Genomic DNA, 27,306 nt, shown 5'->3' on the forward strand with positions numbered 1-27,306 from the left:
TAGCTGCAGGACTGGTTTTAATGACGATTGGGACCCAGGTAAAAACCAAAGCAGATCTGACATGCATGCAACGCCTACAGACGCAGAGCGAGTACAAACACATACGTACATTCTTTCTAATTACATTCATGATCTTATGAGAAAGCAGAAAAATAAAAATGACAGCCACAATGCCATGTGTGTAGGCGTAATGTAGCTGTTTTTTCAGGCGTAACTCGAGGTGTAAAACGGCCAAATTACGTCTGAAAACAGTGCGTGTGAACATACCCATAAAATAACACCTTTAGGCTACATGCATAGGTTGCGTAATTTAATGCGGAAAATCTGCACCAAAACCGCAGGTGTACGCACGTAATTCCACAGCTAAAACCGCACCTGCACATTTTGATGCAGAGAAATAGGTGCGTTTTTTGGCAAATCCGCAGTGTAATACAGTACCAGCAAAGTAAATGAGATTTCAAGAAATCTCATCTACACGGTGCAGATTTTTTCTGGACATAAATTGACCTGTGGTGTGTATTTTAAAATCCTTAGCATGTCAATTTATCTTGCATTTACGTTTGCGAATTATATCTGTCTAGTCTTAAAGAAAAACGCACCTATGTGCGCATCAAAATGTAAACACACATGCGGTTTTGGTGTGGATTTTCCCGCATAAAATTATGCAATGTGTGCATGTAGCCTTACTTCTAAATTGAAGTATAATAATTGGAAATACTTCTCTACTCTGTAAAAGACTGTGAAAAAACCAGCATGGGTCTAATTTTCCTGTACCCAAGCTAAAGTCTACATGTCACAGGATAAGACCCGAAATCCCACATAAAGTCTGCAGTCCCACCTAACATTTGGACAACTAGCAGGTACCTAATTTAATGCAAGGCTGTAACTTATGCAAGACTTCTAATTACAGTCCAGTCATATTATCCTACTTTCGACGTCGGCAGCGCGTAGCCCATGAAGGAAGTGATGTGTCGTGGGCAGGCTTGGTGGGTATATAAGGTGTGCGATAGGCTGTCTGAACACATCACTTGTTCGGGCCAAGGGTTACAGTATTTCTAAAAACAGGGCACTTTATGAACTGTTCGCGTCATGCTGCGGTGAAAGTGTATTGTGAGTGGACAAATGGCGCAATTGTGAATAACCGATGTGGAAACCGCGGAGCACCACGTGTCATTAATGTAAGACTTTCACGAGGGCCGAACCACATACTACAGTGGAGCAGTTCACTGTGAAAATCAACCAGGGGGCTGTCTAAAACAACAGTTCAACGAGCCCTACTGCGTATGGGGCTCCGAAGCAGACGGATGGTCACTGCTCCTATGCTAACAAAGGTGCATAGGAAAAAAGGCTTCAATTTGCACGACGGGATCAGGATTGAACCACCGATGATTGGCAGAGGGTTGCCTTCTCCGATGAGTAACGTTCTCTGCTTAATCGAATGGATAGACCAGCGTGTCAGACGAGAAACATAAGAGAACAAACACCCTGCAACCATTGCTGGAAGAACACAATCTGGTGGTGGCAGCGTTATGGTGTGGGGAATTTTCTTCATGGCATTCTCTGGGGCCACTCATCTATGTGGAAGGCACTCTGAACCGATTTGGGTATGAATCCATCGTTACAGATCACCTCCACCCATACATGCTGTTTGTCTTCCCTGGGACAGATGGAATCTTCCAGCAAGACAATGCGACGTGTCACATGGCTAGAAATGTCCGACAGTGATTGGAAGAGCACGGCCAAGACTTCCAAGTACTTCCCTCGCTGCCTAATTCGCTAGACTTGAATGCAATTGAGCACCAGTGGGACCACCTTGATTGTCTTATTTGCTCTATGGATCCCCCCCCCCCACGCACCCTCCAGCAAATGTGGGATGCACTGCAGTCAGCATGGCTCCCGATACCTGAGACAACCGACCAGCACATTATGGAGACAACTCCCAGCCCCTCTAGCTGCTGTCCGTGCTGCACACGGCGGTTACTCTGGATATTAGCTGGTGGTCATAATAATGTGACTCGACTGTATATATACATCTGCTGTATGTCTAGCAATAGTATCTATATTGTGCATTCGGTTGAACAATGTTTTGTCTAGACATTACAATACTTTCCTAAGCTTTGGCTAACATATTTCATTAGACATATTTTCTTAATATACTTTACTATGAATGCCTGTGACAAATCAGTTGATCTCCATAAAAACCATACATGAACTCTGAAGCTGAGATGCAGACATAGGCGGTTATTTATGACAGAACAGCACAAAGTCCCATGCCTCATTTAGCTCCGATGAGCCTGTTCTTACACACACTTAGGCTTAACTCCAACTGTGCAGCGGAAACACAGCTGCCCCTTTATTTAAAAGGAAACAAAAATATACAGACCTAAAACATGTCCATTGTGTGCTTTGGCCTAGGCCATCATTATTCAAGATTTTCTTAATTTTAAACGGTCTTCATGTAAACCATCTCAGACTATAGGATGCTGTAAACAGCCGGTAGAATGTTGATAGGATGGCAGAGAAACAGCAGGGAATTCGCCTAGTTGAAGTTTAGTATTTTCGGAACACTATATTGTGGACTTGCAACTTATGCAAGTACTTAATATATTCAATAAACCATATGTTGAGCAACGATAGAATGTAAACAGTGTCATTGATGCAAGAGTACGAGATCATGGTTTTGCACCCTGTTGTGGTGGAATGAACAATCAATATAGCGCAAACACACATAAATAATGTGCAGCTTTTGGATCGAATGCCTTCCTTGATAACATTCTGTACATGCAGCAATGGCTGGGACAAGCACAATCCAAACCTTCTTTGTTTTATTCCTAATATTTCTTCATTTGACCCCTTGGAGACACAGCTAATTTTAGTTTTTTTAATTTTAATTTTTCCATTATTGCATTCCAAGAGTTCTAACTTTTTTAGTTTTCTGTCATAGCCGTATGAAGGATTGTTTTTTTTGTGGGATGAGTTGTAGTTTTTAATGTACCATATAATGTACTGGGAAACTGAAAACAAAATCTTTTTGGGGTGGAATGGGAAAAAGACAAGCAATTTCTTTATTGTTTTTTGGGTTTCATTTTTACAGAATTGCAATAAAAACGACATGTTTACGTTATTCTACAGGTTGATACTATTACGGTAATACCAAATTGATATAGTTTTTTTTATGATGTACTACTTTTACAAAATTGTTAAAACAAAAAATGTGGTCGTTGGAACAGTGTGAGGGATTATTATTTTTTTGGGGTGAGCTGTAGTATTTATTGCTACCATTTTGGGTGCATACGACTTTTGATCATGTTATATTTAATTTTTTTTGTGGCAGCGATGTGCCCAAGAACCAGCAAGGCTTGTATAGTGAATTTTTCATTTCCTACGGCTTACACCGTGCGGGTTAAATAACATGATATTTTTATAGTTTGGCCTTTTACAGAGCAGCGATACCAATTATGTTTTTTATTGCTTAGATGGCATTCTTTACCATGTGATCTATGGATCACTTATGCAATACACTGCAATACTTATGTATTGCCTTTATCTGTGCTCTACTATTAATAATAGGCACTGATGGCAGACCTGGAGGCCTTCAATAGGTTTCAGATTCCACAGTTGCTATTGACCGTGGCATCTGAGAGTTATCTCTGCAACTCTTTTAAACAGCTAACACCCACCTCATATGGTGCAGGCTCTGCTCCTGAGGCTCTATGCACACGACCGTAGAATTCATCCGTAATTACGGACCCATTCACTTCTATTGCCCACGGACACCTTCCCATATATTTACAGGATGGTGTCCGTGCCGTGGAAAGGCTTCGCAAAAGATAGGACATATCCTATTTTTGCTTTTTACGGACCGTGCTCCCATATTTTATATGGGAGCACGGCTCGCAAATGCAGGTGGCTGTCCACGGCCGTCCGCGCCCATAATCACGGACAGTGATTACAGGCACGGTCGTGTGCAGGGGGCCTGAGTCCGTGTCTTATTGTGAAGGCACACAGCTGACTCAACTGTACGTCGAATGTCGCCAAGGGGTTAATCATTATGAAAAAGGACCCATCAGCACTCCTGACATGTCTGTTTTGGTAAAAACTTGTATTCCCCATGAAATAGCAATTCTGGACCATCTTTATTTAGAACTCTCCATTGTACTGTTTCTCTGTTTTCCTGTCATGTATGAATAAATTGATAGCTGGGTGTTTCCATTCCCCTTGTCAATAGGGTGTGTACCTACGTACTTTTTGGACATTATCAGACTGACACACCCTATTGACAAGAGGAATGGTGACACCCAGTTGTCAGCTAATTATTTTTCATGTATTTCAAGGAATAACAAAGTAAGAGGACAACACAGAGTTCTAACAAAAGATGCTCCAACATAGTTACTTTATGGGGAATGCAAGTATTTATTAAACAAACATGTTAGGAGAGCTGACAGGTCATGTCTAAGGCCCCGTTCATACGAAGTTTTCTGGCACTGATTTTGACGCGGAAACTGTGCCGGAATCAGCGCCAAAAAACGCCCGAAACCGCTTCCTATTGATTTCATGCACTTTCTTCCCGCGTTCTGTCTCTGACCTCCCATTGGAATCAATTAGTGGCAGAGAAAGAGTCTTCGCGGCATTATTTGCCTGCCGCGTCCAATGGTCGTTGACGAAAAGCGCAGTGAAAACCGTGGCAAGAAAGTGAAGGCAGGTTAAGGTCTGCCTCACAATTCCTGAAGGAATTGTGTGGCAGATTATTTCTGCCTGCAAAATACTCTGTGTGAAGAGGGCCATAAAGTTATGTACACCTTTGGAAATATTTATTTATTTTTAATAAATCAATGTTATGTGTTTTTAAGCAACTTTGAATTTACTTTTTTTTTTTACGATACAGCTTTCATGTACCTTGTATACATAGAAGCTGTATCATTCTCTCTCAGCCGTTCCGTTAGTTCAGTTGAACTGACGGCTCGGCTGAGAGCAGGTCCTGTGTGTCTCTGACACATAAGATCCAGCTAAGATCGATCACATCAAAGTTCATAAGTGAAAAACAGCAATTCCTCCATTGTTTTTTGGGTTTCGTTTTTATGGTGTTCACCCTCTGGTAAAAATTACATCTTAACATTATTTTGCGGTCTATAGGAGTACGGCAATACCAAACATATAGTTGTTTTTTTTGTTTTACTATTCTTACAAAATAAAACAATTTGTTTTTCACCCAAAAATTAATTTTGTGTCTACATATTCTGAGACCCATAACACTTAGGCTGGGTTCACACGACCTATTTTCAGACGTATTGGAGGCGTTTTACGCCTCAAAATACGTCTGAAAACAAGCCTCGAATACGTCGGCAAACATCTGCCCATTCATTTCAATGGGTTTGCCGATGTACTGTGCCGACGACCTGTAATTTTACGGGTCGCTGTCAAAAGACGGCGCGTAAAGTAACAGCCTCGTCAAAGAAGTGCAGGACACTTCTTGGGACGTAAATGGAGCCGTTTTTCATTGAATCCAATGAAGAACAGCTCCAAATTACGTCCGTAATTGACGCCTCGAAAAACGCGAGTACGAGCAATTACGTCTGAAATGCAGGAGCTGTTTTCTCCTGAAAACAGCTCCGTAATTTCAGCCGTAATTGACGTTATCGTGTGCACATACCCTTATTTTTCCATCAATGGAGTTGTGTAAGAGCTTGTTTCTTGCAGGGCCAGCTGTAGTTTTTATTTAATACCATTTAGATAATAACATTTTGGGGTACATGCAACTGTTTGGTCACTTTTTATTTTTTTGGGAGGCCAGGTGACCTAAATAGAGCAATTCTGAAGTATTTTCGATGGCGTTCGCTGTGACAGATAAATAACATTATATTAGAATAGTTTAGACTTTTCTGGATGCGGTGATACCAATTATGTTTCTTTTTTTCATAATTTAGATAACTTTAGGGGAGAAATGTTTAAATGTTTTTTCTCAACTTTTATTTTTTTTTAGGGGACATGAGCAGCAGATCGTTAGAGCGTTGGTAAAATACACAACAAAAAACATCTTCTTCGGGGGCTGCCACCAACTTTATAATTCAACTGCTGGAGTCATCATTTAGAACTTGAATCACAGGTCCCTGCTTAGACTTTGTTGCAGCACCTTCATGCTGGATTCACATGCTGAAGTATTTTCAGTGGCGTTTTTTCAACCTTTTATTGTATATGTTTTTGGTCCAAAAACATATACAATAAAAGGTTGCAAAAAATGAAAAGTATCCAAAAATGAAGCGTCCAGATTGTACTTTAAAACCAATAGTAAAATATGAGAAAACATACGTAGCGTTTTGGTTTGTGGTGTTTTTGTAGCGTTTTAGGGTCAGTGTAGTTTTTTTTTTAAAACACAGCATGCTCGAGGTATGGCGTTTTTTTCCTTTTTTTTTCACCCAGAAAAAATGCATGTAAAAAATGTCACTAAATAAAAAGAGCCACCAAAAATGCATTTTACATTTAAAAACTGCTGAGGTTTATAGAATGCCAGACAAACACCCTGTGTAAAGGAAGATTAATGTGCTGTTCTATGACAGTAGAAAAAGAGCCCGATTATCAGACTTTCTGGATTATTAGATACTGAATTAAAGGAATGTCACTGTACAAACTGACAATGTGGCCCTCGGAGTAAAAACGTTGCGCATCCCTTGTACATTTTATCTTAAAATAAAACTGTAACCTTCATCGCCCTATATGAATTCTACTACTATTAATATACTAATGGTCATTTCACAGGGTAGAGATAGAAACTGGTTGCAATAAATGACGTTTATTCCTGAATAATACAACAAAATACCTGCAATTTATGGGAAGAACATAATATACCCCCCACAAGACCTGTGGATGGGGAACAGTAAATCAGAAGATCATGTCTCAGGAATGCAGGTCAAACATAGATTAATGGAAAACGGGAACATATTTTCCTAAAATCTCCACCCAACAGCCACAAAAAAACTTAACCTATTCTTTGCTGGAATGGTTGGGTCAGATATAGGAATATAAACCTTAAAATGAGTGTTGATGGGTTCAAGATGTTATACATTTTAACCAATACAGGCATTTTGCAATTTTTTTTGCAGTATTATTATTTAGTATTTATTTAACACCAGCTTATTTTAGTAAGAAATTGTATAAATACAAATAAAAATTGCTACAGAAAAACAAAACAAAAGCACAATAAGAATAAAATGTAAAAAATAAAGTATAATGAATGTAACTTGCTGAAATCTTCCAAAATGTAAATGTCTATAGCCTCCAGGACTATCAGAAAAGACAACGCAGTACTAAAAACTGTCTGTGGCCTCAAGATGGTGCAAGTTAGGGTATGTTCACACGGCCTATTTTCAGACGTAATTTGGGCGTTTTACGCCTCGAATTACACCTGAAAAAACGGCTCCATTACGCCTACAAACATCTGCCCATTGCTTGTAATGGGTTTTACGATGTTCTGTTCCCACGAGCCTTTTATTTACGCGTCGCTGTCAATAGACGGCGTGTAAAATTACGGCTCGTCAAAAGAAGTGCAGGACCCTTCTTGGGACGTTTTTGGAGGCGTTTTTCATTGACTCCATTGAAAAACAGCTCCAAAAACGGCAGTAAAAAACGCAGCGAAAAACGTGAGTTGTTTAATAAATGTCTGAAAATCAGGAGCTGTTTTCGCCTGAAAACGGCTCCGTATTTTCATATGTTTTTGCTCACTGCATGTAAACATACCCTAATAGTGGTCAGTACCTAGTACCTTGCTGATATCCTGCTTATCATTTACTGAATTTTGACCTGGATCATTTACCTTTGCTATTTGTTTGTGACCCCTCTGAATTCCTGACCTTCTCTATTTCCTAAACTCAGCTACTTTTACCTTGTTATAAGTTTGTGCCCCCATGTACTGTGTTTTGTGGTGTTAAGCTCTTGGTATTTCAAGTGACATCAAGGAAAAAATGCCTTAAATACCAAAAATTTTTGAATCCCTAAGGCCCTGTTCACATAGAGTTTTTTTGCAGGCAGAAAAATCTGCCATTGAGCACCGCGGGCAAAAAACGCTGTGAAAAGATGCTTTCTCTGCCTCCCATTGATTTCAATGGGAGATCAGACGTGGAACCGCGGCAAGAGAGAGCATGCCGCTTTTTATTAACACGAGCGGTTAAAAACCTCCATGAAAAAAAATTTCTTTGCCTCCCATTGCACTCAATGGAAAGCGGTTTCGGACGTTTTTTTGCCACTGATTCTGACACGGATTCCGTGTGAACTGGGCCTAAGTTTATGTACAAGGGTAAAATTATATTATAATATACTCACAACACTGCGGGCTCAAATGTATTACCTGTGTCTTCCTGGAAATCTGTAATAGGGGTGATATTGACCAATACAATATCTATGTAAACACTTCAAATCCTGACAGGGGCAAGGTTTTGTGTAAAAGGATGAATATTTAGTGGAAATGTGGACATAGACATAGCCAGGTGGAACGGGAGGAGTTTAGGTAGCCAAAGGGATATGCATAGCTGTGTCCGGGATTTCCATCCCCTAATTTTGAGGGGCCTGGAGCTTCCATTTTTACATGGGTGTTTTCCAGTCCTCCTGTTTTTTCCCCCAATCCAAATATAACTGGTCAATATATGAGATTGACCAATAAAAGGAAAATATTAAAATGACCCAAAGAACACAGAAATTGGACAGAGGATAGATGTGACCAAATATGCACAGTATCCAAAAAGTGCCACTAAAGAAACCTCCTCAATGTAAGATGGCAGCACATAAGAGTTGGCCTTGTACAACGAACCTATATGATGCAGAGTACAGCATCTGACTTAAATTACTGACTTAGGTATATATTTCTCTGTGCAGAACATTTATTGCATACTTTTTATGGGCCGACTAAATCACTCCTGGTTTTAGATGATGAGAGCTTAATGCCTCCTCTACTTTACTGTTGAATCTCAAATGATCCAGTAACATTACGCAGTGGTCTATAATAATGATGGCACCGTCCTAGTATTAGCATGAAATGTTTTGATTACCCTCTATTGTATGTCTAGGCGGGCGACTTCTGACCTGGCCTTTCCTGAAAAAGGGAAATATTGAAGTTGAGCTCCTTAGTGTTGGGAATAACAAGTCACGTCGAAGACATTAATATATTCACTTCTGTAACCTAGTATGCATGGAGACACTAATTGTACTATGAAGGATCATGGAAAAGATAAACAAGGGTAAGGAGCAAATGTCAAGTAACGCTACTGATCATTATTCCACCTGATTTATCAAAATTCTCCACCACCCTTGTCTGCCATAAATACCAAATATTTAACAGAATAGCAATATAATTCTAAGTAACATGCGCCATTTTAAGATTATTTTACGTTCAAATGAAAGGAGTTGGAAATATGGAAGAACAATGTTTTTTCGCACAATAATTTTTCAGCATTTGATGCTCCATATTCCGTCAGCTATAAAATTTGCATTACTATGACTACGTTGCTATTTGAGGTTTTGTTATTTTGCCGAATGAGTTGCAGATTTTTTAAGCATCATTTTGGGGTACATATAAGTTGGCATTTAATATACATGATTTTTTCATGAACTGTGGAATACATAAAAAAAGAAATGCCAGAGTGTTTTTAATTTATTTTTGTTCACCGTTTACCTTAACTTTATTGCACAGGTTTTTACGTGTATGGGGATACATGTTATATTTGTATATATGTATATATCATATTATTTTTGTGAACTTTCATTTAATAAAAATATTTATTAAAAAAATGGTGTTTATTCGATTTTTTTAAACTTTATTTAATAATCATATTGTTTTTTATAGTCCCATTAGCAAACTACTGTATGACATTACATTGCTGCCTGTCCATATACAATGGACAGATAGTCTACTAGAGCATACCTAGGTTAGGCCACGGTCTGTCAGTGTACATTCGCCGGCCATGATAAACATGATAGTTGTTCAAAGGGCCCTTTGATAATACCTTAATTGCTATTTGCCATTGCCGCAGCAGCATAGCTGTCAATCACACTTTGCTCTTGGGCAATGCACCTGTGCTCTGAAGTCCTCTATCATGTACATGGGGATGGGGTAATAAAACTACTTCCCCCCAAGTAGATGTATGTGCTATTGCAAAAGGGGGTTCAATTTGCATCATTATTCAATCTTTGAAACGTCAAATTGTATTCAAGGAACCTCTCATGATTGGGCTGGGCAGTGTTGATTTACCAAATTTACTAAATCTGGAGGTCTTCTGTCTAACTCTGAGAGGATCTCCGTGGCCATGTCTTTCTTATTTCTTACTTCTCTCGCTTAACTTATTATTGCAACTTTTCTTTCTTAAAAAAGCTTTCATTTAATAATTTCACTGTGAGACAAGAGAGTTTGTTTAACTGGTTGCCGACGCAGGACGAGAATACCCATCCTGAGCAGCGGGTGCTTGCCGCATTAGGATGAGCATTCTCGTCCTGTGTGACACACAGTGTGCCAGCGCGATCAGGAGCGGGGCAAAAGCTGTAATACATAGCTGCAACCCCACTCTAATGACGGAGAGAAGAGAAACTTCTTCTCTCCGCTGTTAACCCCTTGAATTCCATGATCAAAGCTGACCGCAGCATTCAAAGTGAAAATGAGAAGGGGGTCCCCCCTTTGTTCGCGTCAGAGGAAATCTCTGTGACGCGATCAAGGTCCATAACTTGTATGGCCAGACAGTCCAGGGTTCATTGAAGGACCCCAGAGTTGTCTCACCATATCTCCTGTTAGGGCATACTGAGGTAAACACTGCGGATTTTCAGCAATGGATTAATTGTGGAAAATTTGCAGCTTATTACAGTAGCAGCAGTGTGGGTGAGATTTCAACAAATCTCGTCCCCATACTGTGAAACAATGCCGCCGGGAAAAAAACAGCTGTGCTTTCACTTTCACTTTCCGTTGCGGGGTTCACCCGACGGAAACCTCGGACGGAACCCCGGAACGGAAGTGAACGGTGATGTGAACAGGCCCTTAGCCTCCCTTTTTAAGTGACCCTGACAGGAGGATTTTCAGGACACACTAAGCGGCCGCAGGTGAGTTTTCTTACCAGTCCCTCCTCTACTACATAGTACTGTTTCACATATTTGTTGTCTAAATTAGGCCTCTTTCAGAAGGCCATAATACAGGCACATTTTAGCATACTATGTCGATATTAAGTTTAATTCAGTTGAACCGTGGTAGGTCCGTGTATTATAACCACTAAAACGTGCCCATATTACGACTGTCTGAATGCGGCCTTAGTTTGTCCAAATTTTAGTAAACAAAGAGGTAAATCCTGGGATCAGTATGCCTAATGTGATCCCACAGTAATTTTATATTGAACTCAAATATAAGCATATCATTTTCATTTCAGGACACAAAATGTTGATGACATCTGGAAGCAAAATTTCCATATTCATTTTGCCAACTAAACATACCACAGATTGTAGTCAGCAACTGCTAAAATGTATATGAATACCATATATGTATATAAGTGCTTTTGTCTAAGTGTGTGGTCCTATATAAATTGTGAACAGAAAGTAGGTTTTCCCATGAATAGTTTATCCTGGTTTGTTTTTATCTGTCATAAAATGTATTCATTTTTACTTTCAACACAAAAACAGTTGTTACTACATACTAAGGCCCCATGCACACGACCGTGCCCGCAATCACGGTCCGCAATTACAAAGTATGGGAGCACGGCACGCAAAATGCAATAGAACGGACATGTTCCATAATTTTCTGAACATTTATACGGCACGGACACCCATCCGTAGCGCTATGGAAAGGTGTCTGCGTTCAATGAAAGTGAATGGGTCCATCTTTGCAGACCGCAATTGCGGTCCGCAAAAACTGAGGTTTTTTACGGTCGTGTGCATGGGGCCTAACAGTTTTGATTATGAACTGTGGTATTTGCATGATGACAAGTACAAGGCCAAGAGCCTCTCCTACTACATAGAAACTCAGTCACTATATCTGTAGGTCTTCAGAAAAATATAAATGTGCAACCAGTAATGATCGTAGTTTTCATCCGTAATTATTGATCAGGTAATTATGGATGAAATTGCGGACCCATTCCTTTCTATAGACTATGGACACCTTTCAGTATATTTACGGATGTGTGTTTCCGGGCTGTAGAAATGATCCGCAAAATATAGAACATGTCCTTTTCTTGTCCGCAATTGTAGCATGGACTCGCCCATAGAAGTCTATGGGCGCTTCAGCAATTGCGGACGGCTATGAGTGTGCATCAGTATTTGCGGATCCGTATTTGCGGACAGTAAAAACCCTTATGGTCGTGTGCATGAGGCCTTACATAGTGGAAAACTATATAAATTGCCTCAAGTCATATCAGGTCGTGATACAATGAGCATTGTAGGAAGGGTGACAAATGCTCTGGTGAATCAAGATTATCATTAACAATTGTAAAATAGTTTGAAAAATTAAGAATAATTGTTGGCCAACATTAACCATAGTCCCCTGTCTAGGGATTGGCAAACTGGGCAATTGCCCAGAGGCCCATTTTCTAGGTATCCCCCAAGCACTGGACTCCCAGGAGCAATCTAAGGGCGGATTTACACGAGCGTGTGCGTTTTGCGCACGCAAAAAAACGCTGCGTTTTGCGTGTGCAAAAGGCACTTAACAGCTCCGTGTGTCATCAGCGTATTATGCACGGCTGCGTGATTGTCGCGCAGCCGCCATCATTATGACACTCCGTTTGGATGTTTGTAAACAGAAAAGCATGTGGTGCTTTTCTGTTTACATTCAGAGTTTGACAGCTGTTGCGCGAATCACGCTGTTCGCACGGAAGTGCTTCCGTGTGACATGCGTTGTTTTCACGCACCCATTGACTTCAATGGGTGCGTGATGCGCGAAAAACGCAGAAATATAGAACATGTCGTGAGTTTTACGCAGCGGACACACCCTGCGCAAAACTCACGGACTGTCTGCACTGCCCCATAGACTTGTATAGGTCCGTGCGACCCGCGTGAAAACAACGCGGGTTGCACGGACGAAAATCACGTTCATGTGAATACGCCCTAAGAGTGGAGTTTCTAAACCATCATTGCCCAGGACCACCAAGGACTACCATTACATCTCCACAGCTCCAGACCAGCAAGGACTTTACTATTTACCTTGTCCCTATTTAGGCATTATATGGCATTACTATTTAGGCTGGGTTCACACGACCTATTTTCAGGCGTAAACGAGGCGTATTTACTCCTGAAAATAGGGCTACAATACGTCTGCCCATTCATTTGAATGGGTTTGCCGACGTACTGTGCAGACGACCTGTAATTTACGCGTCGTCGTTTGACAGCTGTCAAACGACGACGCGTAAATTGACTACCTCGGCAAAGAAGTTCAGGGCACTTCTTTGCAACGTAATTTGAGCCGTTCTTCATTGAAGTCAATGAAGAGCAGCTCAAGATTACAGGCGTCAAAGACGCCTCGCATAATACTCCTCGTATTAAAACAGAAAAACAAACAGTCTGTCTTTTCAGACGTAAAAGCCTCTCATCGTGTGCACATACCCTTACATGCTGAATAGCAGTTTTATTTGGGTATTAAATGCGACTATTGTATGGGAAGTATATGGCAGTGTTATGTGGGATTCATTGATGGTGCTATTATTTCGATATTCTCTGAAGGAACAATTTAAACACTGTATAGCGGGACTTTTTGGGCACTGAATGGCCGTATTGTGTGGCCATTATATGTCTCTGTGTTTTATATATATACACACTTGCATGGTTTTTACAACTTCTGCTACTTTTGATATTGTGTGTCTTTTGCAGTATTATGACCCGGCCAGGTGATGTGGGTTTACAAACCTCTTTAAAAATATTGTTGTCATATGTATTGTTCAGAGAAATTGTACCTTCACATATATATTAATATTTAAAACTAAATTAATTAAAATTTTATTATTTTTGTAACCCAGTGAGTGCTGGTTTTGTCAGGAACTTTTTTCCTTTTTTTTTCTGTTCTTCTATATAAATGAAAATAATTGTCTAGTGGTGAGAGCAAGAGGGGCCTTACTTTTCTTGTTGTCCAGGACTCAATTTTCTATAAACCCCCCCCCCCCCCCAGCCTGTTTGAAAGAATTAAGTAGCGGTTTGGTTCCGTCTCTGCTGATACGTTGATAATGAGCAGAAATGCCTAGGTGCGGTATCCCTGCTGAATACAGCCCTAGTCTTAGGTCATAGCGGGACGACATAGCAGCAATGCAAGAGACAGTCTTCTTAATAAAACCCATGGATTTACTCTAGGACTGCATGAGAGTAATATTTTTTTATTATTTTTTTAAACATTAAGAAATCCGCCCTTTTACTGTGGTTACTAGTAGTGACAGCTGGAGTTTCTCCTTTAGGGCGGATTCACACGAACGTGAATTGCGTCCGTGAAGGCCGCGTGGTTTTCACGCGGGTTGCATGGACCAATAGAAGTATATGGGGCAGTACAGACAGTCCGTGCTTTTTGCGCAGCGTTTGTCCGCTGCGTAAAAAGCGCGACATGTTCAATATCTCTGCGTTTTTCGCGCATCACGCACCCATAGAAGTCAATGGGTGCGTGAAAACCACGCATGCCGCACGGAAGCACTTCCGTGCGAACTGGCTGTTTCGCGCAACAGCTGTCAAAAGGATGAATGTAAACAGAAAAGCACCACGTGCTGCCACACGGAGCTGTCAAGTGGCTTTTGCGCAGGCAAAACGCCGCGTGTTTTGCGTGCGCAAAAACGCCATGTTCGTCTGAAACAGCCCTTACAAATTGTTTGGCTCATGACAGCACAGTTCAGTTGTCATTTTCAGCTAAGGCTCTGTTCACATCTGTGATGAAGGTTCAGTCAGATCCTGCGTCACAGATTTCGTCATATTTGACAAAAAAGCGCTGCATGAATTTTTCCTGTGAAAAAAACAAACACATTGGTGTAACCCAGGTGACGGGATACGGCTATGCGCCATAGTTTCTGTTATAAACCCCTAAAAAGAGTATAGCTGTCCACATGATGGGGACAACAGAGAATCTCCAGAACGGCTCCATTCAGATTAAAAAAAACTTTGGGGGCAAGTAGAACTCCAATAACTCTGGCCAAAAGATAATTTTTTTTGTTTTGCTTGGAGTTAGGCTGGGTTCACACGACCATGTTACGTCCGTAATGTACGGAACGTATTTCGGCCGGAAGACCCGGACCGTACACACTGCAGGGGGCTGGGCTCCTAGCATCATAGTGATGTACGATGCTAGGAGTCCCTGCCTCTGCGTGGAACTACTGTCCCGTACTGTAATCATGATTACAGTACGGGACAGTTGTCCTGCAGCGAGGCAGGGACTCCTAGCATCGTACATCACTATGATGCTAGGAGCCCAGCCCCCTGCAGTGTGTTCGGTCCGGGTCTTCCGGCCGAAATACGTTCCGTACATTACGGACGTAACATGGTCGTGTGAACCCAGCCTTAGACTTTAAATGCACATATAAATCTGACATAAAATTCACCCTTATCCAAAAACAATAATTTGCAATAAATAAACTGATCCAAGTTATTTGCATACTCTCTGTAATTGACAAGCTGTGAAACTTTGTAAAAAATGCCATTATGATGATCACATCGTTCACCGGAATTGTTACCTGCATTCTATGAACCATTGACGAATCTGGTCTTGCAGTGTTTCCTTAATGTCTAATCCCTCGGTCTCTCGTATAGTGTCTTTTATTTGTACAAGAGCATGATGGAAATCGGCTTCATAATGCTCTTGTTGCTCGGTCCGCAGGGCTTCCGTTTTTTTGGCAATCACCTCTGCCTTATTCATTTTGTTGAAGTGTGTTGGTGGCACCTGTAAATAGAGTAGGGTAATATACCCATTCAGATGGGTTATTTCTTTGCACAGTTAAACCTATGCTGTCTCATTACAGAGATTATCTGAGATGACAAAAATAGTTCTCTTTTTCTTTTTTACAGAAACAGCACCACCCCTATCCATAGGCTGTGTCTGATATTGCAGTTCAGCTACATTTAAGTGAATAGCACTAAGCAGCAGTATCAGACTCAGACAATGGACAGGAGTTATTCTATTCTATTCTATTCTCAGACCCTTAAATCTGAGGAATGTCTGAGATATATGTTACAACATTCTAACATTATACAGTTATAAAACTACAGTCCTATGGCACAAGATCTATTTCCGGTCTGACATGTTTTATTATAAATGTTTTTTACTTTAATGGAAAAAAAAATGATGTCAGACATTGATAAATATGTTGCACTAGTCAAGATTAACAAGCCTTTCCCAATTCTAAAGACCCAATTTAAAGGTTTGAATGCGCCCCAGTCCCACCAACTCTGGTCTCTGAAGTTCTGCATGTTTGCCCCCTTGTTGCCCCTCTTCCACACCAATCCCTAACGTTCTTATTTACTATATACAGTGAGCTCCCTATTTCCCTCAACCACCGTCTCCTGCACACAGTTCTCAATGCAGTAATCACGTATATGTAGTACCTTCCCCCAGTTCATATATATATATATATATATATATATATATATATGTATATATATATATATATATATATATATATATATATACTAGTGTGTATGTATGTATATATACACTACCATTCAAAAGTTTAGGGTCACTTAGAAATTTCCTTATTTTTGAAAGAAAAGCACAGTTTTTTCAAAGAAGATAACATTAAATTAATCAGAAATACACTCTATACATTGTTAATGTGGTAAATGACTATTCTAGCTGAAAACGTCTGGTTTTTAATGCAATATCTACATAGGTGTATAGAGGCCCATTTCCAGCAACCATCACTCCAGTGTTCTAATGGTACATTGTGTTTGCTAACTGTGTTAGAAGACTAATGGATGATTAGAAAACACTTGAAAACCCTTGTGCAATTATGTTAGCACCGCTGTAAACAGTTTTGCTGTTTAGAGGAGCTATAAAACTGACCTTCCTTTTAGCTAGTTGAGAATCTGGAGAATTACATTTGTGGGTTCGATTAAACTCTCCAAATGGCTAGAAAAAGAGAGCTTTCATATAAAACTCGACAGTCTATTCTTGTTCTTAGAAATGAAGGCTATTCCAAGCGAGAAATTGCCAAGAAAGTGAAGATTTCCTACAACGGTGTGTACTACTCCCTTCAGAGGACAGCACACACAGGCTCTAACCAGAGTAGAAAGAGAAGTGGGAGGCCCCGCTGCACAACTGAGCAACAAGACAAGTACATTAGAGTCTCTAGTTTGAGAAATAGACGTCTCACAGGTCCTCAACTGGCAGCTTCATTAAATAGTACCCGCAAAACGCCAGTGTCAACGTCTACGGTGAAGAGGCGACTCCGGGATGCTGGCCTTCAGGGCAGTGTGGCAAAGAAAAAGCCATATCTGAGACTGGCTAATAAAAGGAAAATATTAATATGGGCAAAAGCACACAGACATTGGACAGAGGAAGATTGGAAAAAAGTGTTATGGACAGACGAATCGAAGTTTGAGGTGTTTGGATCACACAGAAGAACATTTGTGAGACGCAGAACAACTGAAAAGATGCTGGAAGAGTGCCTGACGTCATCTGTCAAGCATAGTGGAGGTAAATGTGATGGTCTAGGGTTGCTTTGGTGCTGATAAAGTGGGAAATTTGTACAAGGTAAAATGGATTTTGAATAAGGAAGGCTATCACTCTATTTTGCAACGCCATGCCATACCCTGTGGACAGCGCTTGATTGGAGCCAATTTCATCCTACAACAGGACAATGACCCAAAGCACACCTCCAAATTATGCAAGAACTATTTATGGAAGAAGCAGGCAGCTGGTATTCTATCTGTAATGGAGTGGCCAGCGCAGTCACCAGATCTCAACCCCATAGAGCTGTTGTCGGAGCAGCTTGACCGTATGGTACGCAAGAAGTGCCCATCAAGCCAATCCAACTTGTGGGAGGGGCTTCTGGAAGCATGGGGTGAAATTTCTCCCGATTACCTCAGCAAATTAACAGCTAGAATGCCAAAGGTCTGCAATGCTGTAATTGCTGCAAATGGAGCATTCTTTGCCGAAAGCAAAGTTTGAAGGAGAAAATTATTATTTCAAATAAAAATCATTCTTTCTAACCATGTCAATGTCTTGACTATATTTTTTAGTCATTTTGCAACTCATTTGATAAATATAAGTGTGAGTTTTCATGGAAAACACAAAATTGTCTGGGTGACCCCAAACGTTTGAACGGTAGTGTATACATATATATATATATATATATATATATATTGCCAACCAAAACTTATTCTATGCAATCAGGTTCTTTCCTCTATAGAGAAGAACTGATTGGTTACAGTTGGCGTCTGTCTTCATTATATCTTTATTCTTCAAATAATCTTTAGTGGGATGACGCTGTAGGAGCATAAGTTGAATTTGATAGACTTGCGTCTTCTTTTCAACTTTACTAACTCTGTTAGGGTATGTGCACACGTAGTGACCAAAAACGTCTGAAAATACGGAGCTGTTTTCAAGGGAAAACAGCCCCTGATTTTCAGACGTTTTTTGAGCAACTCGCGTTTTTCGCGGCGTTTTTTTACGTCCGTTTTTGGAGCTGTTTTCATTGGAGTCTATGAGAAAACGGCTCCAAAAACGTCCAAAGAAGTGTCCTGCACTTCTTTGACGAGACAGTCATTTTACGCGTCGTCGTTTGACAGCTGTCAAACGACGACGCGTAAATTACAGGTCGTCGGCACAGTACGTCGGCAAACCCATTCAAATGAATGGGCAGATGTTTGCCGACGTATTGCAGCCGTATTTTCAGACGTAAAACGAGGCATAATACGCCTCGTTTACGTCTGAAAATAGGTCGTGTGAACCCAGCCTTACCATGTATATATATAACATGTTTGTTTTTTTAATTTAACATTTGTAAATGACCAAAATCACTCTTTTTGTTCTGTTAAATAATGCGTACAAGTAATTAACAGCAAGAATCAAGTCTGACCTATTTTTATTTCATCAGCATAGACAAATAAAATTTTCTTATATACATCTACATATAATGAAATTATACAACCCGACTTTATCAATTTCCTTAAAGTGAAGCTCCCCCTTTAATTAACATTGTCTCTGTAGTCAGCGAGTGTAAAATGTAGCACTTTTGTAGTATATCTTCATACCCTGCAAGGGCTCCTTTTTATATTTTACCGTGTGGCCTTTAATGGGTCAGTTGGATACTGCAGTTACTTCTGCATATACAACTCAGAGATTCTGTAAGAAATCTAGACTATCAGAGGTTGTGGGATCAGTGAGCATTCTTCCTGCCATCCAAGGAACTCTGATACTGAGAACACTGTGTGATGTGTATGAGCAGCAAGGAAAACAAGAATAGCCTGGTGTAGGGGGCTTCTAAAGTTCAGGAAACTTCTCATAGTGGTGACAATGGATAATTTAGTGCTGCGATTCTGAGACAGAGCTTTGTATTGTATAACTCTGAAAAGAGAATTAAATTGTGATCTTTAGCAATACAAAACAGGAGAGTTTACAAACTTACTAAAATGCTCTCAAGGGTCAAATTTGAGAACAGATTTTGTGGCTCTATTGGGACTGAGAGAGGCATTTATAAAATTTGGAGTACAGCAGAAGTGGGACAGAGATAACTATTCAGAAATTGGACCTGCACTTGTGCTTGGTAGATAGAAATGTCACAAAATGTCATTAAATCATCGGCACAAACTTAGCAATGCCATTATTCAAGGACTATTCAATTTATTTTTAATTTAAGATGTAATTAGTGAAATCTTGAAAGTACTTTTTTTCCTGAATTAAAGTGATGCTCCACCATAAGTAATCCAAACTCCCTGATATAATATTACCCCCACATGTTATTATAGGAAGACCTTACCAGACTTCTTTAAGTAAGAGCCTTTATCAGATGCTCTATTAGAAGTAGATTATCCAATGCGCCTGCAAGAGTATGTATGGCAAGGGAGCAAACAACTATCTAATAAATATATCACACTAAATGCTTGAGGTCACAAACACTATGTAGATACAGTCCCCAAATGCATGTAAATAGCACAGGCCATAACAACACGTAATCATGACAATTATAAGAAATGATACATGACCGAGGCATTGTGTGGTTATGAGTCAAACCGCCCCACGTGTATCGCTGCCTCCTAGTGCAGCTTCGTCGCAGCTTCGTCAGGGGTGAATCCTGGCCGACACCAAGTCTCTCTATCATTCCAGCTTGGTCATGGACACTATCGCTGCCACCCTCCTCCTGCACTTCCCAGTGCAGGCGCTGACCATCCCTCTCTCATACGGCCAGTGCATGCCTAATTTCCACCTAGCTTTCCAGGGTATAAAGGGACCTCTCCCTGGTTTAATCATTGCCTGAGCACTTAGGTTCCTCTCAGCTTGCTAGCGATAACCTGCTGATCATATGTTTCGACTTCCTGTGCTTGACTATGCTTGTACCTTTGACTATCCTTGCTTGCCGCCTGCTCTGACCTCTTGCTTGTAACCCATGACAAACCTCTTCTGGCTACCCTTTTCCAACCGTGAGTGCACGTCTGCCACCTGCCCGACCACATGCTATACTTAACCTTGCATTCTGTCTGCTTTTTCTGTACCATGCCTGTTAAGATCGGGCGTTGCCACGGGGGACTACTCTGGGAGTTGCGACCTAGGGTTTTCCAGCAGCGAAGTCCATATCCCTATACAGGTGTTAAATGGTGAATATAAGGGGTTCCCTTAGACTTGGCTCTCCTGTTTAGCCCCCAAGCCAAATCTCTTGGTGAAAGTTTCACTTTCCATGGGCCCCGTGACAAAAGTTGTTTAGAGATTGAGCAATTTAAAGCTATTTCAATATTTACGTTTATGAAATCTCTTAATATATTATAAAATAGTTTATCATCAGATTTCATTTATGTGGATTGCAGCTTTGGGCTAGTCTGATATCATTTATGTAAAAAATACAAAACTTGCTGAGACAAGCCGAAGACTAACTAAATGTAACATAGACATCCAATTCAAAGCACATCATGGTCAATGTCAGGCATAAAGAAAAATAACCAAATAAAATTCTGCCATATGAAACCCTAGAATACTCGAATATTTGATTTCATATTAAAAGAATTAAAATCTGTATTTTATCTAAGCATGAATAATACCGGAATACTGAATAACACTTTTGTTGCTCAGCATCTGACTGCTCATTTAGTATAAAGGCTTTTACTACACTTGAAATCTTTATGTGGTTAAAGTCTTTTACCCCATGCCCCTATACTGTTTCACCGTTGATGATCATGGGACTGTGCCAGAGACACCTGCTTGGCACGCACAATGCTTCATTGTCTGGTAGGAAAACTAATTAGCAGGCTGTAGTAGCAGGTTCATATCCCCTGGCCAGGAGTTAATTCCGAAAGCGTCCTTGTGTTCCAGAATTAGACAAGAGATCCGTAGCTGTCCTATGTGCCCTTCCCACGATTCAGTTCCAAAGCCACGTGGTATTTGTTAGGATCCCACGTAACATTCATTGCCATTGCTTTGTCAGTGACTTCCTGACATGCAGCTGGTTAAGTGGTTGAAGGAAAATGATTGTGTTGCCTCCTCAAGAGCAACAGAGGAAAAAACACAAAATAATAAAACAAACAACCAATGCACTGAAAAAACAAGCCACTCGAAGAAATGAAAAGAAAAAAAACCCGACACAATGGGTCTGGGGAATGCCACTGGCTTCATAAAATGTATAAATCTTTACACTTTTTCTCTACGTAGGAAATATATTGTAAAATATTTAAGAAATGTAAAAATAATCTTTACTTTATATATAAAAAGATCTTTGATTTTTTAAAGAGATTTTTAGGTGGATTCTAGATGGCTGCCTGTGCCCTGTGATGGGACATGGCACATGTTCTACTGAGACTCACTTTAGATGTAGCTCAATGTGCCCAAAACACGATGGCTGATAAGGGTTACACCAGGATGCCAACTGTACTGTGCAGCTTTTGCAGCAACATACCTCATAAAAGTCAATGGAAATGGTTCAGCTTTGCTGCATTACATTTGTAGTACTATGCAATTTCCATGAAACAGTAAACCGTCATTTATAAGGACAACCATAGCACTTATATATTATGTTGCAAAATGTGGACACCTATAAGAGCTTATTGGACATCCCATTACAAAACTATCGGTATTAATATGGAGTTGGGCCCGTTTTGTGGCTTTAACAGCCTCCACTCTTGTAGAACGGCTTTCCACAAGATTTTGAAGTGTGTCAAAAGAGCATTTGTTAATTGAGGCACCGATGTTGGATGAGAAGGTCTGGCTCAGAACGGATGTTCTAAAGGTCACAAAGGTGTTTGATGGGGTTGAGGTCAGGGATCTGTGCACGCCACACTATTTTCTCCACACCAAACCTGTCAAACCATGCCTTTGTGGACCTCGCTTTGTGTATAGGGGAACAGTCATGTTAGAACCGGGAAGGGCCAAACTGTTGCCACAAAGTTGGGAGCATACAATTGTCTAAAACGTGTTTGTATGCTGTAGCATTACCATTACCTTTCACTAAAAAGAAGGGGCCAATCATAAACACTTAAAAGAAGCCCCTTACCATTGTCCCTCCTCCACCAATTTTTACAGCACTAGAGATGAGCAAATTTCCCAAAATCCGTACCGGGTCTAATTCGGTCGAGCCAGCCGTCGGATTTGATTTGGTCTGAATAAATTTGTTGTGAATTGAATGTGCCCGATTGCCTTGAGTAGATGTTTATAACACTCCGAGGTCTTCTAGGACTGTATCCAACCCCTTTCAGGCTTTTTCGTGCCAACACAGCATTAGTAATGTCAAAATGACAGCAGCATATATGGGTAAACAGATTGTAGCCGGTGATAACAAACAGCCCATATAGACACTAAACTGTTGGATTTTTTATGCATTTTAAAATTCAAAAATGGTCTAAGAATAGTTTATATACACACACACACACACACACACACACACACACACAAGCGGCTCAAAAATTATCATTTTTTGGGGAGTAACAACAGGTTTGGTGTTATTTTAAAGTGTGTGTATATATATATATATATATACAGGGACGGCCTTAGGGGTGTGCGACCTGTGCCATTGCACAGGGCGCATCACTCCAGCAGGTGGAAGGGGGCGCTGCGCTGGCTCCCTTCCCCTGCTTGTTTCAGAAGCGCCCAGGCCCGGCAACTCAGCAGCTGCCTTTCCGCCCGGGCGCTTCTTCTCTCAGTGGCGTCGCTACCGCTGTGGCAGCCATAGCGGCTGCCAGTGGCGACACAGTGCATGAGGGGGCCCGTGCTGCCCGTCAGGATGGCCCCCCCCATGGGAGTGTAGTGGAGTGGAATCCCCGCTCACAGCGTCGGCAACGATGTGGATGGGGATTCCGCTTGAGGAGTTGCCCCTGATGTCATTGTCCATATATGTAAAGAGAAATCAAGCGCTCCATCCAGGAGCAGAATCCCCGGCCACAGGCGGTATCTACAGAAAGGGGGGTGGGCTATCTACAAGCGGGCTGTGTATCACTACCTACAAGGGGGCTCTGTGTGTGTGGCACTACCTGTGAACATGCCCTAAGGGAATTATTTTTCATTGACCTCTAGTTTCTATTGCGGATGAAATCCTATTGAAATTATTTTGTATTGTTTAAAAAAGGAAACCAGTTAGAAAAATAAATAGGTGACAAAGTGGCACTCAGTGTTTAGTGTTGCAGTTTTGCCGCACTCAGGTCACATGGGTTGGATTTTACCGGGGCAAACTCTGGATGGAGCTTGTATGTTCTAATAATATGGGTTTCCTACCACACATAGAAAACATTCTTAAGGCGTTTCCTATCACATTTAGTTATGGGATTTGCCATAGCCTACTTATTGGTGAGAATGAAACCACTGGAACAACCTACAACCCACACACACACACATTTCTCTATACAGACAATAAGCCACTGGCCCCTTTATTCTAATCATCAATCGGGGTCCCAGCAGTTGTATCTCCCTCAGTTAGTCAGCGAATGGGTCTGAGTTGCAGTTCCTGAACAGCGCCAAGTCGAGAGTGGCGCTGTAGATAGATAGAAGTCCTAAGCAGACTGTGTGCTGTAGTCCATTTTGGTTCCAGTCCAGTAGTGAGCCTTTTTCCCTGCATGGTGGACTATAATAGTTATAAACATTTGTAGCTTCTACACTGCATGTCACTAGCAGCATTTTTGTTCATCCTGCTGTTTAAAGTATACTCTAAATACAATCTGCTTTAAATTTACAGCTTTCCTGATATTCCTACACTTCCTGTAGACATTTACGACCTGACGTTTGGAGGAGTGTCCCTGTGTTTGTAATGGATTGATTATACTTCTTATGGGGTTGCTCCACTGAACTTTTTTATATCATATATCCGCACTTTTATGTTTGGATGAACTATTTTTAATGGACGCGTCAAAATGTAGATGTTCATTTATAGTAGTTACCTTCCTTATGCGTTTTTGCAGACTTGAAGTGGAATTAACTTTTCTGTTTAGCTTGTCTCCTCTGGAAACATGTGTAAGGCTATGCAGACACATGCGTTGGTGTGTTCCGTTGTTCTTCTCTATCAGAGGAGCAGAACAAGGGAATACCGGAACCAATGATTGGATTTCCGTCAGGGTGTCTGAGATTTTACCTGCTGGATCTGCGACGGAGGCCCTAACGGAGCCTCCAACGCAGATGTGAACATGGCCTTACATATTATAATTTATTGTTATTTTTCCCATGCATTTTTATATACAGTAGTATATATAGCTTTTTTATTAGATTTTTTCAAGAAGAAGATACTGGTATAATTTGATGAAAATTGCAGATTATGATTTTTTTTTTTTTAAAGAATTGCTTGAAATAGTTCCATATAATGTATTAGGTTTAGGTTTACTTATTGATATCTATTGATTATTTTTATAGCTTTAGCTTGTCCATGATAGGGTCTAATTTATTAAGGAGAAAGTGTATGTGTTGCCCGAGCAACTAGTCAGAGTTCAAGTTTTTGCAATGCAGTTTAGAAAATAAAAGCTGAATGCTGATTGGTTGTTATGTATGAGGAGAAGATTTTTCATTAATGAGACCTAATATCTATCTAAGGCTCTGCTTACATCTGCATCCCAGTTTTCGTTAATAACAGAAACCATGGCGCAGTGCTGGTTCCATGGTCTGACGGACCATGGGGTCCATCGGGTTTTGTCATGGTGTCCATCATTTTAACAGGAAAAATATCGCTGCATGTACCATTATTATTCCAGCCAAATAGGATGGAATCTGCGATAAAGGCTCAGAAGTCCCTGAAGCAGATGTGAACAGAGACTGTGGGTTAAGTTTTCACAATTTATGTAAACTTTTAGGGATGTGACTTTAAACAATCTCGTTGATTTACTGTTAAAGCGGTTGTCCAGGATTAGAAAAACATGGCTGCTTTCTTCCAAAAACAGGGCCACAATACAGATGGTGTGTGGTATTGAAATTCAGCTGCATTCACTTTAATTGAGATGAGCTGCAATACCAGATGCAACCCATAGACAGGGGTGGCGCTGTTTCTGGAAAAATGCAGCCATGTTTTTCTAATCCTGCACAACCGGTTTAAGTACATTTGGATAATCTGAGTAGTGCTTAGGGTGTTCTCATACCACTAGTAATCTGAAGAAAGATCGCTGCATCGCAGGTAATAAAATTAAATGTGGCCGCTTTGCGACCCACAAGTTACCGCTATTGTGATACCACAGTCGCAAGAACTCCAGCGGGTTTGGATTCCTTGTGACTCTGTTGTCGCACCAACTTTTGGGTCACGCCACATGTCCTTTCATTACCTGTGATGTAGGCAGCACGACAGAGCGATCTTTGGCCATGTGACCTGTATTGCGGCCAATGTCACAGTGTAGCCATATCCTTACATTCTAAGTGGTGCTATTTTATAAACTATAGATAGTCAACCCACAGTGCACAAAATTGTTACAACGCAAGTAGGGACATTATCGTCCCATTTATCATATGCACATGCATACGAACTCAAATTTGATCATACTAACAATCCAGTTCTTTAGGAAAATTCACACAACGACCATTTACATGGCAAACAATAGGAATGATTGTTATATATAAATTACCAATTTTCATCAGCAATAAATATTTTATGGCATCATTTTGTGCAATTAAACTGGCAATTATTGTCATGATAGCTTGTATGTGTACCAATAATTGTTACGTGTAGACGGGCCTTTAGTGACATTACGTGATCAGATTCCACTAGTAATGGAGCATGGTAGACAAATGAAAAGGTTATCTATAAATTAATGTTTAAAAGGAAATATACTTTTTCTATTCTCAACATTAACGCCTAATGTCAGAACATATTACAACACCACTCCATTATAGGAACTCCTTCCAAAAATACCTTACACTCTCATTTAAAAATGCTCTCTCTTCGGGAATCAATTTCTCTTCCACTCGAATAGATGATCATATTCCACTAGGCATGAGGGTGGTCCGACCATAACACAACACAGGTCCTCTAAGAGCTGTTGCTGGATGGGTTCAGAGCTGGTTCATGGCATGTGGTTTTCAATTTTAAACCAATGTATGAATTGTAATAAATTTGTGTTTCAATATATAGTGTTAAATAAGTTCATAGTCTAACTCTTTACCAGGATGCCTTTCACTGTTGAAAATACTTATGACCCCTTGTTGGTGGTTTGAGATTCTCCTCTTTTGGATTTTGGAGTCTGCCAGATGATTTGTGAGTCTTGAACCCTATTTGTATAAGAACTAGTGATAGAGTGTATGCAACGAAAAACATACAGTATATCAAATTTTTATCTTGAAATGATGCCATTGAAGCCCATAGAGACATAAAGCTTGTAAGGTTTTCTCATCCAGCCCATAGTAACTTTCTAAGGTGTTCCACCCAATACTCTTGAATTTATAATGAACTTGTATAACTCGCTAGCAATGTTTAGCCAATCGTTTATGAAACATTAAAACTTTTAGCTGGCTCAGACATTCTTCAGTCCAATCTGCCTCCACTTCTTGGCCATTTTTCAATGTTTTCATCGGTATGTGTTGATTTAGGTGAAATACATTCAGACTGAGGGCTCTGCGTGATGTGTGTTTTGTAACAAGATACGCCCCATCCTGTACATTTACCTCATCACATTTAGTTCTTCCTCTATACTATGAATTTTCATCATAAAGAAAGATGAATTTAGCCCATCATATTGCTTCAGGCAATGCAATAAAAATGATCTTCTCCATATGAATGCTGCTAGTATTACAAT

The 27,306-nt window shown here is 40.4% G+C and overlaps 1 protein-coding gene across 3 annotated transcripts in view; it reads right to left on the bottom strand.

The window, feature by feature from the left end:
* The window catches only part of DRC11 (dynein regulatory complex subunit 11), a 158,623-nt gene that overhangs the window by 62,940 nt on the left and 68,377 nt on the right, over window positions 1–27,306 (bottom strand). For all 3 annotated transcript variants that reach the window (XM_075829612.1, XM_075829611.1, XM_075829610.1), the window contains exon 6: window positions 15,648–15,853. In XM_075829612.1, coding sequence (XP_075685727.1) covers window positions 15,648–15,853 — 206 coding nt within the window. The remainder of the gene's footprint in view (window positions 1–15,647; window positions 15,854–27,306) is intronic.

This window comes from Rhinoderma darwinii, chromosome 6 (assembly GCF_050947455.1).
Source record: "Rhinoderma darwinii isolate aRhiDar2 chromosome 6, aRhiDar2.hap1, whole genome shotgun sequence".
NCBI classification, from domain to species: Eukaryota; Metazoa; Chordata; class Amphibia; order Anura; family Rhinodermatidae; genus Rhinoderma; species Rhinoderma darwinii.